Source organism: Filicampus tigris, chromosome 14 (assembly GCF_054856515.1).
Source record: "Filicampus tigris isolate MCC_2025a chromosome 14, RoL_Ftig_1.0, whole genome shotgun sequence".
Lineage (NCBI taxonomy): Eukaryota > Metazoa > Chordata > Actinopteri > Syngnathiformes > Syngnathidae > Filicampus > Filicampus tigris.
This window is the reverse complement of record NC_141230.1, coordinates 20,207,271-20,222,913: the sequence shown is the minus strand read 5'-3', so window position 1 is coordinate 20,222,913 and position 15,643 is coordinate 20,207,271. Positions and strand designations below refer to the sequence as shown.

Sequence of the window (15,643 nt, the reverse complement as noted above, 5' to 3'; positions counted from 1 at the left end):
TATGAATAAAAAGTAACCTTTTATTTCCCAATTTTTGTTGTTTTTAATGTGTTATATTCCCTGGTAATTCAAAATTTCTTTGTTCTGAATTTACACTCTTTTGTAACCATAATTCACCCACACTGGAATTTAAGGACATTAAATATGGGACGGTACAATACAACAGGAAAGGGGAAAGAAATCATGCTTAACATTTTGATAATAATGGCAAAACAATTTATTCATAGGAGTAGGTTAACAAAATGTCGACCACTATTTCTGGTTTATTAGAAGGAAATTGAGAATCTCGGAAGGACATTGAGGAAGATCAAAACAAAGCGAGCCAAGATGTAGATTTGTTTTTTTCTGACTAGACCTTTTTTATTATTTTTGTTATTACTTTTATTTTGTATATATTTTGTTGTAATAACGGTGGTTTTAGTGCATTTGTTCAATAAGACCTCAAAATGCTGTTGTTCTAGCTTCCATTCTTTCTTGTAAATTGACTTTTTGTAGAATGGATGACGTGTTTTTTGATTGTATTAATGTGAAAAAAGGCCAGGAAGAGAAAAACTTTTACAAAGCGGAAGAAGTGAATCTTTTACAGCATTTGCGTGGTTGCCAGGCACGGTGAGCATCTGAGCATGTGACACGCGAAGATCCAATCGGAGAAGAGCAAGTATCCCTTTGCGGAAGTGAGAGCGGCATAAATTGGGAAGTAGGGAAAGTACAAGCACAAGCGCTCACCTTAATCCCCTTTCGAGAAGCTACTCTTATCGATAATCAATCCCTGACATTGACGTTGAGTAAAACTGTAAGTGCAATAAACGCAAAGATGTTGAAACTATGTCAACTATCTCATTAATTCACATGACGGCGCTTTTTGATGAGAACAACGGAGTGACACATCTCGCGCTTGAGCAGAAGAGACAATCTTGGATCGGCGTGTCCACTGTCCAGCTGTTGAGTCTCGACTTGAGCGAGTCTGACGTCAAACAGTGTTCGAAGTTCGAACCCCGGGTGGCATACAATGAAGTCAGCCGCCTACTCGCCGCTGTAGATCGGCGGGGTGGACTTCGCAGTCCCCCCCTCCGGTGGTCCCACCCTGCTGAGAAATGTGGCTGAACCCGGAGGAAGTGGCGCTGAAGAAGGCGTTGAAGCTGTGGATCACCGAGCGGAGCAACGACTTCTTCCTGCTGCAGAGGAGGAGAGGCCGCGGGGAGCCCGCCGGGAAGATCAGCGGTCGGTAGAACCCGAGATACGGTGCACCTGGTTGGGCATGGAGGGCGTGAGTGTGTGACGGTGGGGAATGGGTGGGTCGACACACTCTTGAAAACAAAATCCGGCACTTGAAAATCGCCCAAACAAAACAAGAAGTGGATTTTTAATCCAATTTGAATGCTTCAAGTAATATCCAAGATCCTTTAAGAAGCTGCAAATTTGTCGCATGAGTGATCAATGAGTCAAATTTCAGCCGTGCTTTTGGTAATTATTGCCTGACTGTGGATTTAATGTCTCTTTTAGGACAATAATTAACCACTTGCACGTTGTTATTTTGTTTTTGCGTGCCCTGAGTTGAACTCAATTTTAAACAACCATTGCTACATACAAAGTACTGCAGCTGAAGGAAATACCAGGTTTTCTTAAGACGGGGCCCAGGGGCAGCAAATACAATGAAAATACCAGGGGCCCCTAAATTGAACCCTGTGGAACACCGTACGTTAAAGGCACAGTATGTGATTAAAAGTTAGGCAAACAAATGCTAGGTAAAAGTTGCAGTTTGCTATCACCACGTGACAAAAAAAAAATATATATATAAAGTTGTTGCTTAAATAATACAAAATAACACATGAATAAGCAACTTTACTACATGAACAACCACATTAGGACCGTCCACATCTAAAAAACAACCAGCCCTTGTGTCAAAAATGAGACAAGTTATAAGACAGACAATGAGACAGTAATGAAACAGAAGCAACAAAACAGGCCTTGCATCAAAAATGAGACACAATCTAAAAAACAGCCCAGATGTCAAACATGAGACAATCTATAAAATGGCCCATGTGTCAAAAAAGAGACACAAAATAATCTGGCTATCAGGCGAGAATGTGATTGATTTCTTCTTTCCCAGCCTCAACAGCACATTTTTTGGTCCACTTTTTGCTACATCAGATGAGAAAAGAGAAAGTGGACTTGACAGTTGTGAAAAGGTCACATTGGGCAGCACGTGAGCTTCATTCACTTCCTATGTGACAACAAGCCTCCTCTTCTGACACTACAATGGTGTGCTTTAACAAAAAAAAAAAAAAAGAAAAAAGAGGAGCACCAGGAGGAACTTAAAGGTCATGGCTGGCAATGGCACCATATTGCACTTTTTAAATTATGTTCATATTATGTATTAAAGGAGACATATTTTACATTTCCCCCCCAGGTGATTTTATGGCATACCTGTGACGTTATTTGAACCAATCTGAACTGCGCCACTCTACTGCCGGCATATGGCTTCCGTTACCATGACGACTTCAATCAACATTTAAATCTTAAATAAATCCACGAGCTAACACGAATCGGCGCTAACACTACAGCTCTGCTTACCTTTTGACTTTGACACGATAGTCTTTCTCACCGTGTAATCCAGCCATCGCTTGTAACTGCTGGCGCTTCATCCAAGCCTCCATCTTCCAAGATGTGGATGGAGAAACTTGGTGCGGGGATGGGATTAGTTGATTTGTGCTAGTCATCCTGAAACCCAAATATTTGAAAACAAAAAGTCACTTTTCCATTTTTTTTTTACTTTTTACACTTGAATGCTGAAATTAGGGATGTTCGATACCATTTTTTTCAGACCGATACCAGGCCGAGTACTCACTGATACGATACAGTAGTGCCGATATCACCTAAAATTACATTGAACACAATGACAAATAATTGTGAACAAAAACATTTCTTTCTGATGCAGATGATGATTCGCCATTGTGTCAAACCGTTGCAGTATAGTGCCAACTACAGATGTCAGATTTTATTGATTTTTTTTTGCTGTATGCAATATCTTGTAATGTCTCTATCGGCCCAGTATGATACTTGATATCAGTGCTCCCACATCCCTAATAAAAATGACGCAAAACATGGCTTGAAAACGGCGGAGCTTCATCCAGCCTAGCTGTCAAGTCATTGACGGAGCGACGCGGTGTGGGGGCCAGATTATGTAAATTAGCCCAATTTTGACATCACAATTCAGAAGGGCTCACTCTCAGACACATTTTGCGAAGTGGCAGCACACAGAACATTTCCTTGGTTGTTTACGTTCACACTTGATGGGTGGCTAGGGAAGGGAAACATTCCGGAATGTTCCCCTTCCCTCGGAGGCCTTTGTGCGCGTTGCTAAGATACAGTGTCACACCTTCAAACAGCTCAAATTGGTTAAAAAAAAACAAAAAAAAAACGATTCTAGAGGCTAAAACGGCGAGATAAAAAGCATATTTTTGTGTGTGTGAGAGCGGGGAAAAAAAACAAGCCTAAAAAAAGTCTCCGGTCAAGCATGAGGAAGTTAACCACAACAAAAAAAGGGAAAAACAAAAACAAAAAAACTACCCTTCGTATACATAGCAGTAATGTAAATAACAGTAGTGTTTGAAGTCACATTTGAACCTTTTTATTAGTGTGAACAGCATGGTGTCGTCATGGTGACCTTGCAAGGTCAAAGGTGTTGCGCTGTGTGTGCGGGCAGGCCTCCTGGTGGGGGCGCTAGACACGGTGCTGGACTCCAACGCCAGGGTGACGCCCTTCCGAATCCTCCTCCAGATCCCAGGCTCGCAGATTAGTTGGATCATCGCTAGCGGTTAAGTCCACGCCGTGCGTGCGTGCGTGCCTAAGCGAGCGCGTGTATTTGAGAGTGCGCGCGTGCGCCTGACCTTTTTTCTCGCTGTCCCTTCAGGAGCCGCCATGGAGGAAGTGAACAAGCACTGGGATTGGCTGGCGCACAACCTGCTGCACTCGCTGTCAGTCTTTGAGAACAAAGAGGATGTGGCCAGCTTCGTCAGAGGAAAAGTCAAGGTGGGAGACGACGAGCGTGAAAGAAAGAAAGTCCACCACCTCGGTCACCTGCGTCATACATGTGTCATACAACTACAGTAAATCCGCACGTGTGCGCGTGTCAGGGCCTGATCGCAGAGGAGTCCCGCGGTCGGCAGGCTGCCCAGGAGGACGACCCGGAGAAGTTCCGCGAGGCTCTGCTGAAGTTCGAGCGGCACTTCGGGCTGCCGTCGTGGGAGAAGCTGGTCACCTTCTACTCGTGCTGCACGTGGAAGGGGCGGGTGCCGCGCCAGGGCCTCGTCTACCTCAGCATCAACCACTTGGCCTTCTACTCATTCCTGCTGGGGAAGGAAGGTGCGTCTTATTTGAATTGTTGTAGAGAAGGAAACCAGTTTGATTTGCATGATTCTTTCTTTAAAGTAGTTAGTCAAGTGCGATAAATAACATCGATTTTACATGGACAATTTTTGGGGACCAATTTGAATATTTTAAATAATTGGTTGATTGATTTATTGCAATTAGTAAAATAAAATATTTTGTACTACTGGTATTTAACTTTAACACATTCAACAAATTGTGACTACTTTCGACCTGTTTTATTCTATGAAGTAATTGCTTAATTGTAAATACATTTATTGTAAATAATCATTTTATTTCACACATTCAATACATTAAAAAAATATATTTTATTGACTAATCGGTTAATTGTACTTTTAATTATAAATAGCATTTTAACATTACCATTTTTAATTGGTATTAAAAAATTGGCATTCAACATTCGGCCCGTTTTAACCACTTTTAATCATTTACCAAGTAATTGGTTGATTAATTGTAATTTAATTACAAACAGCTTTAATGATGAGTGAGTTATTTTATATAAACACATTTGACCCATTGTAACAAATATTGAACTGTTTTACTTATAATTGTAATTACATTAATAATAAAGTATGCCCATTTTTTTCAATTTTCTTATTTTTACATGAATGGTGTTTCCGGTTCACAGGCATCGCATTATCGTCAAAATGATTTTTTTTTTCAAAAATTGGACAAAAGTGCTTTTCACAGGACAACAACGATATTTTACAAGCATCAGATTTTTTTACATTCAATATTGATTTCATTTCAGTATAGTTAAAATAATCGACATTTTAAATGCGAATGTATTGTTATGTGTTAATAAAAATAAACTTTGCCCCCCCCCCCGAAAAAACCTGACCCATCCGTGCATTTGGGCTCTTTTAAGCCTTGCTCCTCTGGCCTCTTTTCTTTTCCCAGTCAAGTTTGTGATTCCGTGGGCGGAGGTGATTCGGCTGGAGCGGGTCTCCGGCGGCTTCATGACCGAGGCCATCCGGGTGAGCACCAGGCAGCGGCAGCGGGACTTCTCCATGTTCCTCAACCTGGATGAGGCTTTCGGGGTGGTGGGCCAGTTGGCCGACATCGCCCTGCGCCGGCTGCTGGACAGCGAAGGTCTGGAGCTGGACCGAGTGCTGCAGCAGCCGGCTCGCATCACCAAAAGGTCAGACATTTGCTTTTGCCCATCCGCGCAGTGGACGTGCTTCAAATTTGCTCGTAGTCAGACCAAAACAAATCTTGGGGTATCTTGTCTTTCAAGGATCACATAAAATGACAAAACAACCCTGAAATGGTCGATCAAAAATAAACAAAAATGACTGTGTATCTTTTCAGGCATGGCTCCCTGAGGCATTTTTGTGGGTCATCTTATGGTAGACATGCCTACCAAATTGCATGTTTCAAAGCTTTGAGGGCTATGAAACTGGGATAGGGGGGGTTCAATTTAAAAAAAAAAAAAAAAAAGAAGTTTGGAAATGACCAAGTTAAGCCTTCAAGAGGATGTCAACCCAAACATATTTTTATGAATAAGAGTTAATCCACTTGTTTTTAGCCATCTCCGGGGGCGGCCATTTTGTCACTTCTGTCGACTGAAAATGACATCACAACTAATCAGGGCTCAGGTAACGACCAATCGCGGCTGACCTGTTTTCTGAATCTGAGCCGTGATTGGTCCTTGTGAGCAGTTGTGATGTCATTTTCAGTCGACCGAAGTGACAAAATGGCCGCCCCCTGAGATGGCTAAAAACGAGTGGATTAACTCCCATTCCACAAACGCGATATTAATCAGAATGCCGTGTTTCAACTAGTGGGCCTGCATAGAAGCTATTCTTGAAAAAAAAATCTGTTTGGGTTGACTTCCCGCTTTAATAAACTAAAATGGCCGACTTCCTGTGTCTGCTCCGCCACATTTGAACACGTCTACCAAAATGTGATTTTCTGTTGAGGGTTCTGGAGGAGCAGGCGCTGCGAGAGTACGTTCTGTCTCTGTTCCGCCTCCCTCGCGGCGAGAGGCTCCACGAGGTGGCGTCGTGCGCCGTGTGGACGCCGCACGCCCGCTGCCACACGGCCGGAACGCTTTACACCACCGACAACTACTTGGGCTTCTCGAGCCGAGAGGAGGGACAGTGCGCCCTCCTCGTACCCCTCTCGGAGGTGAGAATTCCATCTCGCCCGTCGAGCTATGTGGAATAGGAGTTGCTCAAATGCGAAGGTGATAGCAGTTGATGTGCTAACGGTTTCAAGCGAGACGCGCTAAAGCGCTGACCTGCTCCCAGGTGGTGTCCGTGGAGAAGGCGGAGAGCACGTGCTCGCTCCCCAACCCGGTGATCGTGAGCGTGCGCTCCAAGAAGGCCTTCCAGCTCATCGAGCTGCAGGAGCGCGACGACCTGGTGGAGAGTCTGGACTGCCGGCTGCGCTCGCTGCACCTCAAGCAGTCGGCCTTTCGCAGCAGCCGGCTCGCCAAGAGGAGCGCGGTACGTGAACTCGGCAATTATTTTAATCACATGAGTGCATGTGGAGATGTATTGTTTATGTGAAATTCAAGTCAATCAGACATTGAAATGCGAATAAAGTTGTGTGCTATAAATGAAAGTTTAATAATAAATCACGAATGTCACGATGCATAACTAAAGTATAATTCACTTTTTAGAATGAAATTAAGAAAGTGTTAAGTGGCTGCGCAACGGTTGTTCTTGCTCATTTTTATTTCTCATATTTCTTAGAATAGTATTTGCGATAAATCAATTAACTGATAGTTAAATTAAATTCATAAAATTAATGTCAGCATAAAATATGTGCAAGTTCGTTTTAATAATCAAATAGTCATTCTTGGTTTTTTTAAATGTTACATTAATACAAATGATTACCCATTATTTCATGAAATAAAGACGTAAAATATTTAAGTCATTTATTGTAATTATCTAATTATTGTTGTTTTTTCAAAATATTAAATTATGTCAACAATTGATTAACTATCTACTTTGTAAAACACAAAAAAACAAATCTATATGCAAAATTGTACTATTTCAAAAATTGCATTATTTCTAGCCATGAATTAAACAATTATCAAATTAGAGCAATTAATGAATTGAATAGACTTAAAAATAAGCTTATTTGAATAAACATTCTCATTTTTAAACTGTATTTACAATTTATGTGATTCCAGTCGATTACCAATTATCAAACAAAATGAATACAAGAATATAATAGAATACATTTGAATCAGCCAATTTGAGGGAAAAACAACTCAATTAAAGCAAGAAATATTTCAGTGAGTCTTAATCATGTAAATACTCGTTGGGCCAGAAAGAACTTTGCCCATCTATGGTCTTCGCTAGTGTGTCTGGAACAGGAACGCTCACGTTTGGTTTTTGTTGTTGTTTTTCCCATCAGAGCTGCACTAATCCTTACTACACCTTCTACTACGACACGGCCTGCTCGGATGAAGAAGAGATGGAGGAGCAGGTGCTTCGGAACACAGTCAATAGTGAAGCTCTCATGACAGCCTTTCATCACAACACCCCGGGAAGTAACAAAAACAAGGTACGCTAAAGCAGCTGTTTTCGATACACAAGTGGAAAATATCGCCATCGTAGTACATGTCCGATATCCGAGAGCTTTTATTTTGCTACCGAATTTTGCGATTATTGTTGACTGTGCTGTATCGTGATGCAGTTGATATCGTAAAATACAGCGTCATGAGTTATGATCCCATTATCGTTATCTCTTGTGTAAAAATTTACAGCGCACTCGCTGTATTCTGATACTATTGAGATTGTTGGCAAAATATCGTGAGTTACTACAACATGCGCAATGTATTGCGATACAGCTGTCAATCGTCGTATCGTGTACTGGTATAGTTGGTAAACCATTTTGATAATCGTTTTCGTCACTCTCACATTATCTTCCCTGTTTAATTCATCCGATACATCAGTTATCATGATACAGTACATATCGCAAAATAGCTTATCACAGTTATTGATTGTGGTTATCTTTTTGACTTTCCTTCGATACAGCAATTGGAATAATCTATGTATCACGATACAGTAGATATAGCAAAATATTGCGATTCCCACTGCTAACGGATATGAATCTATCGTGATGCATTGCAGATGTTTAAAAAAAAATAATAATTATGATCATACAATCGGTGTATCTTAATACTATTGGTTACGTTGGCAAAATATTGTGGTTTGATACCATTGGCTGGTTCAGAATATGGAGGCGCTGAAAGAGAAGATGTGGGAGGATCACTTCGCCGAGTTTGGCCGTGGCGTTCACATGTTTCGCACAGACAAGGTCCAGCGACTGATTGCTATGGGGATACCCGAGTCACTACGGGGTGAGCTGTGGATGACGCTTTCAGGTGAGAAGCACAAACAACCCAGCTTTTACATGAAAATGGCTGGCAACTACATGATTAGATGCTAACAGTTGTTATGCTAGCGTAGCACCTAGGAAGTGCACGGGCCGATTGATGTCACATCTTAGCCCCGTAGTCGCATGCTATTTATAAGAAGATGGAGCAAATGCTGACATGCTAACAGTTGGTATGCAAACACATGCTAACGGTTTGTGACAAACTGACACAAGATAGCAACCTAAGTACAAAAGGTGGAAAAGTAGAAGGGTGAGGATTTCACATCTTGCCCTGCAGTTGTCTACTATTTCTAATGCTAACATACCAACGCTTTTTTTTTTTTTTTTTTTTTACCCCGCAGACGCTTCCTCTGATCTGGACTCGCACCCGGGCTACTACGCTGGCCTGGTGCAGACGTCCATGGGTCAGAGCAGCCTGACCACCGATGAGATCGAGCGCGATCTCCACCGCTCCTTACCAGACCATCCCGCTTTCCAGAACCCCACCGGCATTGCCGCGCTCCGCCGCGTACTCACCGCCTATGCCCACCGCAACCCCAAGATCGGATACTGTCAGGTTTGACTGGCATGATTATTATTAATGTTAAAAGTAGTCCAACGCTAACATCCTAACATAGACCAACCCGAGTACAAAAGGCACAGAAACAGAATGGCAAAACTTGCAGAGGAGTTCGGTGCTATTTCGAATGAGAATTGAATGGCGCATACTTTTTCTGTTCATTGTTGGAATGCTAACTTGTCAGCATGTGTTGTGCTAACGCGTAGCTTTCTGATGCTAGTCGATGAACATACTGGCATCCGTGCTGCTGCTGTACGCCAAAGAAGAAGAAGCTTTCTGGCTGCTGGTGGCCATCTGTGAGCGGATGCTTCCTGACTACTTCAACAGGCGGGTGATCGGTGAGCGGCTTCGGTATTAGCATTCGCGTTAGAGTTAGGAAACTGCTCCTGAAGATTGGTGATGATTTCACATCTTGGCTAAAGAGTTGATATGATCGTTAAGGATTGCGTATCTTTGGATGTATTTGGGAACTATTTATGATGAAATCCCAACATGCTAACAGTTGCTTTGCTATAAAACATATCACAGGACGCAAGTACAAATGGTGGTCAAGAATCACCCTGTAGTTTTCAATTGCCAAAATGCTAACATGCTAAAGTAAGCGTGAACCTTAATACTGGAAAATGACTGCATTCCCGGCCCACCTTTCTACTACACAGGTGCTCAGGTGGACCAGTCGGTGTTTGAGCAGCTGATCGCCGAGCGTCTCCCAGATCTGGCCGACCATTTTCCGGACCTTTCCACGTTGTCTTCGGTGTCTCTTTCCTGGTTCCTGACCATCTTCGTCAGCGTGCTGCCCTTCCACAGCGCCGTGTGCGTGGTGGACTGGTTCTTCTTCCACGGCATCAAGGCCATTTTCCAGCTGGCACTGGCTGTGCTGGAGGCCAACGCCGGCAGCCTCTGCGCCCGCGTTGACGATGGACAGGCACTTATGGTCCTTGCTAGGTACATCGAAGGATTTATGCTTTCTTGTTTGTTAGTTCAACTACAGGGATGATGACAACGATCCGCAAATTTGCCTGCTTCAGAGTCGTAATAGAGGTGGGAATGCAAGAACTCTGGGACAATGGTCTAGTTTTCAGGAAGGCGTACCTCACAACTAACACAACAATTGCAGATCGCATGTTTTTGTGTTAGCGTCATTAGCTTGGCATTAAATGGGTACATTAATGCCATCTATTGGCCCTGTTGCAGTTTTCTGGAGCATGTTGGAAGTGACCAGTTGTCTCCTGGCGAGTTGTCTCAGCCCCCTCCAAACGGCAGCAACAACATGGCGGATGCTCCTGCTGTGAGCCATGCTAACATAACACAGCTCATCACCGATGCCTATGAAGTGAGTCACTAGCAGCTACCGAGTGGCCAAGTCAGCTAAGATACACTGTAAATGTTGTGGAAGTGATTCTTAGCTATATTAACTGTCGGCTAAACATTATTAACAAGATTATTCAAATGCCTTTTATGCATCTGTTGGATTTGGTTCTGGAAATTGTTAAAAGTGACATCATACCAGTTAGCCTTCATGCTAACGATGCTGTCATCTAAACATAGCTGTATATTTTAGCTTCCAAAATGGAGCGTTCACTACAATGATAATTCGATTTAAAAATGACATGATTTATTTGAATTTTTTTCTCAAAATAAAAGTTATGCGTTTTCCTGGTCAGAGGTTCGGAGACCTGACGGTGAGGAAGATCGAGAGGCTTCGCTGTCGACACAGAATCCAAGTCTTGCAGGCGCACGAGGACACAACCAAAGAAAACGCTGTGAGTAATGATGCTAATGCTCGTGCTGACGCTAATGCTAGTGACTACGCTAATGGGCCGCGTGTTTTCATAGTTAAGAGTGGTGACGCCAGATGTGTCCATCTCTGCGGAAAACCTCGCTGACATTTATGACCTCTTCAAGGTAAAGTCTTTGGCACTTATTGAAAATTACCACAAAAAACAAACTTTTTTTTTTTTTTTGAAGGACTATTCTTATCATTGAACTTTTACTGTTACCTTGGAAAAAATGCAGCGTTATGCTCTTAATATTACAAGCTTTAATCGGTATCGTTTTTTTAAACAATTTATCTGCCGATATAAGGTGGTCAATTATTTCCATCCAGACGGAACATTTCATCAGCCTGTATTGGGGCGACATCAGCGCGGTGGCTGCGGCGGAGGCGGCGTCGTGGCGGCGCGGCGCCTCCTACTTGGAGCGCCAGTACCGACTGGACCTGCCGCAGTTCAAGAGCTTGTACGGCCTGCTGGCCCCTTGGCCAGCAGGCGGCTGCCAGCGCCACGCAGACACTCTGGCCCAACGCACCTTCATCCTGTTGGACTCGGACAGACAAAATCTGCTCTCCTTCAGGGACTTTGCCCTCTGGCTCGGTGGGTTGAATGTGACCGACGACTTGTTTGCTTAAGTGTTTATTTCTAACAATCCGTTCGATGATGCTGGTTGACTTCCAAACTGTTCTCATGAATCATCTTTGAAATGCCGTTATTTACTGCGGAAGCTACATTAGGAATTTGACTGAAAACTCTCCTGATTATGTTTTATTTCATAATTTACCCTTTTTAATGAAAATTAAAACATTTTAAACTTTTCCCACAAAAATAAAAATTCTACAAAAAACACATTTTTCCTTAAAAAAATATTGACTAAGTTGTAAGTAAGTCTGACTTGAAAAATTTGACCGCTAATGAATTCCTTTTTGTCCTAATATTTAAAAAAAATATTTATTTTCCTTCAACTTTATTTTGATTTTTTTTTTTTTCTAGGAAAAAAATCACATCAAGAAAATGAACATTTCTCTCTTTTCAAATTGTTCCAGATTTTTTTTCTTAAAGTCCTGTTGTCTAAAAAAAATATTTTCTTTAAAATAGTTTCCTTCATTCTGGTAATATGGAGTTTTTTCACTTAATTTTTGAAAACCTATTAAAAAAAATACAACTTTATTCTTGAAAACAATACATAAAGATTTTGTTTTTGTCGACAAAAATTGACTACAGTCTCCTGAAATGTTTTCTCTTTTTTCTCGCATTGATAATATACGCACATAAATAAAGTTTAGAATAAAAACATTATTGTGTGTTTTGACTTTACTATCTTTCATCTTAATGTCATTTTCTTGTACTTTTCTGACAGTTTTTCTCAAAATTGCACTTTTTTCCTCAGCAAAATACAACTTTGACTTGGAAAAAAAAAAGCAACATTTTTCTCAAGAAAAAAAATTCTGGGGAAAAAAACGATTTTGATACTTAAAACAAATTCCTTTTCCCTCTTTGTTGCATCAGACACTTTGTACTGCGGTGAGCTGAGTGACAAGGTGAAGCTACTCTACCGTCTTCACTTACCTCCCGGTGAGTCTTCCTCGCATTTTGACCAGAGCGATGAAATTCGTCATCTTTCTGATGTCGTTGCTTTTCGCCTTCCGCAGCTCTGACGGACAGCGATGAGCGCGCATCTTCTTCGTCGTCGGAGATGAAGATTCCTTCGGTGTCGACCGGCAGACCTCTCTGCGTGGGCGTGGCCTCTGGTGGGACCAAGATGGAGACGTGGGCTTGATTTTCCACTTGCTTACGAGTTGCTTTTGTTTTGGCTGCTGAAGAAAGGGCTGATGGGAAAGAGGAGGTGAAGGACTACCAGGAGCAACTGAAGCAGATGCTGCGGGATTTAGTCGTGGCCAAGGAGAAGGATGTCGACCGGCCGCTCCCCCTCATGAAGCAGGTACACTTGAATATTTCATTATTCTGTATAGAAGCAAAGGATGTAACTATGACTTATATAAAACAATCTAACGGTCTAATTACACTAGTCAAGGTGCATTTGGGTGCCATGTAAGTTAACGATTTTAGGGCATTTTGACGTTGCTGAATCCGAAAATGAAATTTTTTCCCCGAATTGGTTCTGGTTTTAGACATCCCATATTTTTGTTTGAAACAAGTGCTAATATTATGCAAGTTATGATATTGGTATTCACTATATAAGATATCATTTTGATGTGGCTGTATCTGTCTTTTCAAGCGTATTCCATACTGTATTATTTCATTTTTGAGTTAATGTCGTGAAATACAGCAGCCGTTGTCTCATAGAATCTTCTATAAAAATCATGTTTCATGTGGAAAAAACAAAAATAAAAACAGGCGACATCAAAGCACAAACACTACTTTATTATTTTACTTTTATACATTTTAATTATGTTTTATTTAAGTGCTATTTATTTTTTAAATTGTATTAAATTTGTGTGTTTATTTAAAGTATATAATTACAGTAATTAAAAGGTTAAAAACATATATTTCCCATGTTACAGTGTGGATGCCTGCGCCTGAAAAACAAGTAGGGCCTATATATGTGAATTTTTTTTCTTTTTTAAATTTTGTGGGTTTATGTTATATTCAGGTGCACATAAAAAAAATCTGGAAATTATGATAATTTGACTAGAAAACTCACACTAAAGCCAACATCATACTAGAATCACCGTGATTTGAATTTCATGTCAACATTCTCTTGTCAGCGCGAGTTCATCCAGTTTTGCAAGACACTGTGCAGCCTGTTCCACGGCGACCCCGAGGAGAACGAGCTCTTCCAGGCCATCGCCAAGGTTACCAGCCTCGTCCTGCAGATCGGCGAGGCTACTACCAGGCCAGCGGGACCGGACCGGGACCCAGTGGGAGCGTCCGACGGCGAGTGGACCATCAGCCTGGCCCAGATCCTGGCGTCTTTGCTGACGGAGCAGATGCTGGTCAACTTTCTGGAGAAAGCGTGCGATCTGACGAGCCGCATCGCCGCCGCCAAGGAGAAGCAGTACCAGCAGAGGGCGCCGCTGCTCGCCCTGCAGCACGCCCATCGCTAAGGACGCCTGTCCTACCTGTCCGTCCTAGTAGACTATGCGCCACTAACCGGACACGCCTTCTAATTTCACTGTGACTCGATTAAGATGTTTTTCTACACAAATATTTTCTCACTTTAGTGTGTGATGTACTGACCTTGCATACACCTTCTCAACTTTTTTCAATCTAGAGCCAAAATGTGCAAAAAAAACTTTATCATGAAAGCAAAACACTGGATTCGTCTTTATAAATAAAATTTATAATGCAGACAAGTCTCTCATTTTAAACTTTTTTTTTTTAACCAAACAAAATGCCCAGAAATACCTTCAAATTGAATTGTCGTTTGATTATAGTGGGGTGGGTGGTTGTTATTCATCTTGACAAATCGTTTCATACAGTAAACCGTGATATCTTGTTTGGAGAATTGGAGCATTATGGAATTAGCTAGTGGTGGGATTAGAAGTAACTGGACTGAAGTACAAGTAACACTCAAGAGTGTAAAGTATTTACTAGCGATTATTAATGAGATGAGCCAAACACTATGTCAGTCCAGGCTGCAGCACTGTCTGTTTTTATTGTTGAACTTCCTTTTGACTTGCTCAGCGAGAATTGACACTTGCCATAAGCAATTGCGGATAATAAACACATGGGCACTTTACCGTTTTGTTTTTTTCTGCCGGTCCATCCTCTGTCCGCGACCTGGGTACCCTTCTGTCATTGTCCGCCGTCCTTATTCATGAAATAATTGTCCTCAGACCCCGTCCGTCCTCGTCCTTTAAAAGCGCTTATGTTTCCCCCTCCCGCACCACCACCCAAAAAAAAACCGTCCACGCACTCATAAAAATTATTTAAAGCTTATTAGCTCCACTTACCGGCTGGGAGTATCGTGAGTGGATTGAATTGTTTACAACTGTTTAACCTATGCCGGCATTTAGCTGCCAAAACAAACGTCTACTCCTGTGAAACCTACAGGTGAGGCTGATTAGACAGCCTACCCCTCAACCGAACCCTAAATTGAAATTCAACCTCATTAATGCGTAGTGAGCATGCGTACGCAAGTACACTAAGCATTGGTAGTTAGTCACGACAGGCAGGACACCTGAGCCCGCCAGGAAACATCACGAGAAAATTTAAGATTGCGTTATAACGCAATAGGGTTTCCGTTTTTATTGTGTTATTTCCCAATAATACAATTATTGCTAAATATTTATTTTAGGAGGAAACGAAAGAGTTCCACTTCCGGGTCGTTTCAGTGTAAATCTGTGCTGGCAGCGATTTTTACAATGAAGAGATGCCTCAGACAAGGTCCAACTTGGCATGCAATGAGATACTTATGTGCTAAATGTTAACAGTTAAGAAAACAAAATGACCCTCCACCTTTTTCCTACGCCCAATACGTACTTTCTCCCGCATTACACACACAAGACAGGCTGGGCACGTTTCTGTCAGTCAGTGAAATGTCCTGTGGCATAATCCATGGTATTACATGTGTTGAACCACTAGAGGGCAGACTATGCCCGTG

At 42.0% G+C, this 15,643-nt stretch overlaps 1 protein-coding gene and 1 long non-coding RNA gene across 5 annotated transcripts; one reads left to right on the top strand and one right to left on the bottom strand.

The window, feature by feature from the left end:
• Positions 1-199: 199 nt before the first annotated feature.
• Positions 200-15,151, bottom strand: LOC147136751 (uncharacterized). Of its 4 annotated transcripts, XR_015089576.1 has the most exons (7): positions 14,994-15,151; positions 12,935-13,041; positions 12,646-12,824; positions 4,072-4,352; positions 2,813-3,983; positions 2,575-2,721; positions 200-1,248 (listed from the first exon to the last, which is right to left on the bottom strand). It is a non-coding gene; the product is annotated as an uncharacterized LOC147136751 (long non-coding RNA). The 4 variants fall into 4 exon arrangements; XR_015089574.1 differs by having other exon boundaries at positions 2,575-3,983; XR_015089577.1 differs by having other exon boundaries at positions 2,606-3,983.
• tbc1d8 (TBC1 domain family member 8) lies at positions 665-14,393 on the top strand. Its single transcript, XM_086051807.1, has 20 exons — positions 665-1,221; positions 3,707-3,817; positions 3,914-4,032; positions 4,137-4,365; positions 5,290-5,530; positions 6,312-6,519; positions 6,642-6,839; positions 7,759-7,908; positions 8,581-8,731; positions 9,087-9,301; positions 9,525-9,642; positions 9,964-10,249; positions 10,499-10,637; positions 10,969-11,067; positions 11,141-11,209; positions 11,412-11,676; positions 12,586-12,651; positions 12,729-12,827; positions 12,900-13,018; positions 13,806-14,393. The coding sequence occupies exons 1-20, from the start codon at positions 1,095-1,097 to the stop codon at positions 14,142-14,144; spliced, it is 3,348 nt and encodes a 1,115-aa protein (XP_085907933.1). The 5' UTR covers positions 665-1,094; the 3' UTR covers positions 14,145-14,393.
• Positions 15,152-15,643: the final 492 nt, after the last annotated feature.

Excerpts from the sequence above, each read along its gene's own strand:
- tbc1d8 (XM_086051807.1), top strand. The coding sequence starts at position 1,095 with ATGTGGCTGAACCCGGAGGAAGTGGCGCTGAAGAAGGCGTTGAAGCTG. Across the intron at positions 7,909-8,580 it reads CGGGAAGTAACAAAAACAAG|AATATGGAGGCGCTGAAAGA; the intron begins GTACGCTAAAGC and ends TGGCTGGTTCAG. Across the intron at positions 9,302-9,524 it reads CCAAGATCGGATACTGTCAG|TCGATGAACATACTGGCATC; the intron begins GTTTGACTGGCA and ends TTCTGATGCTAG.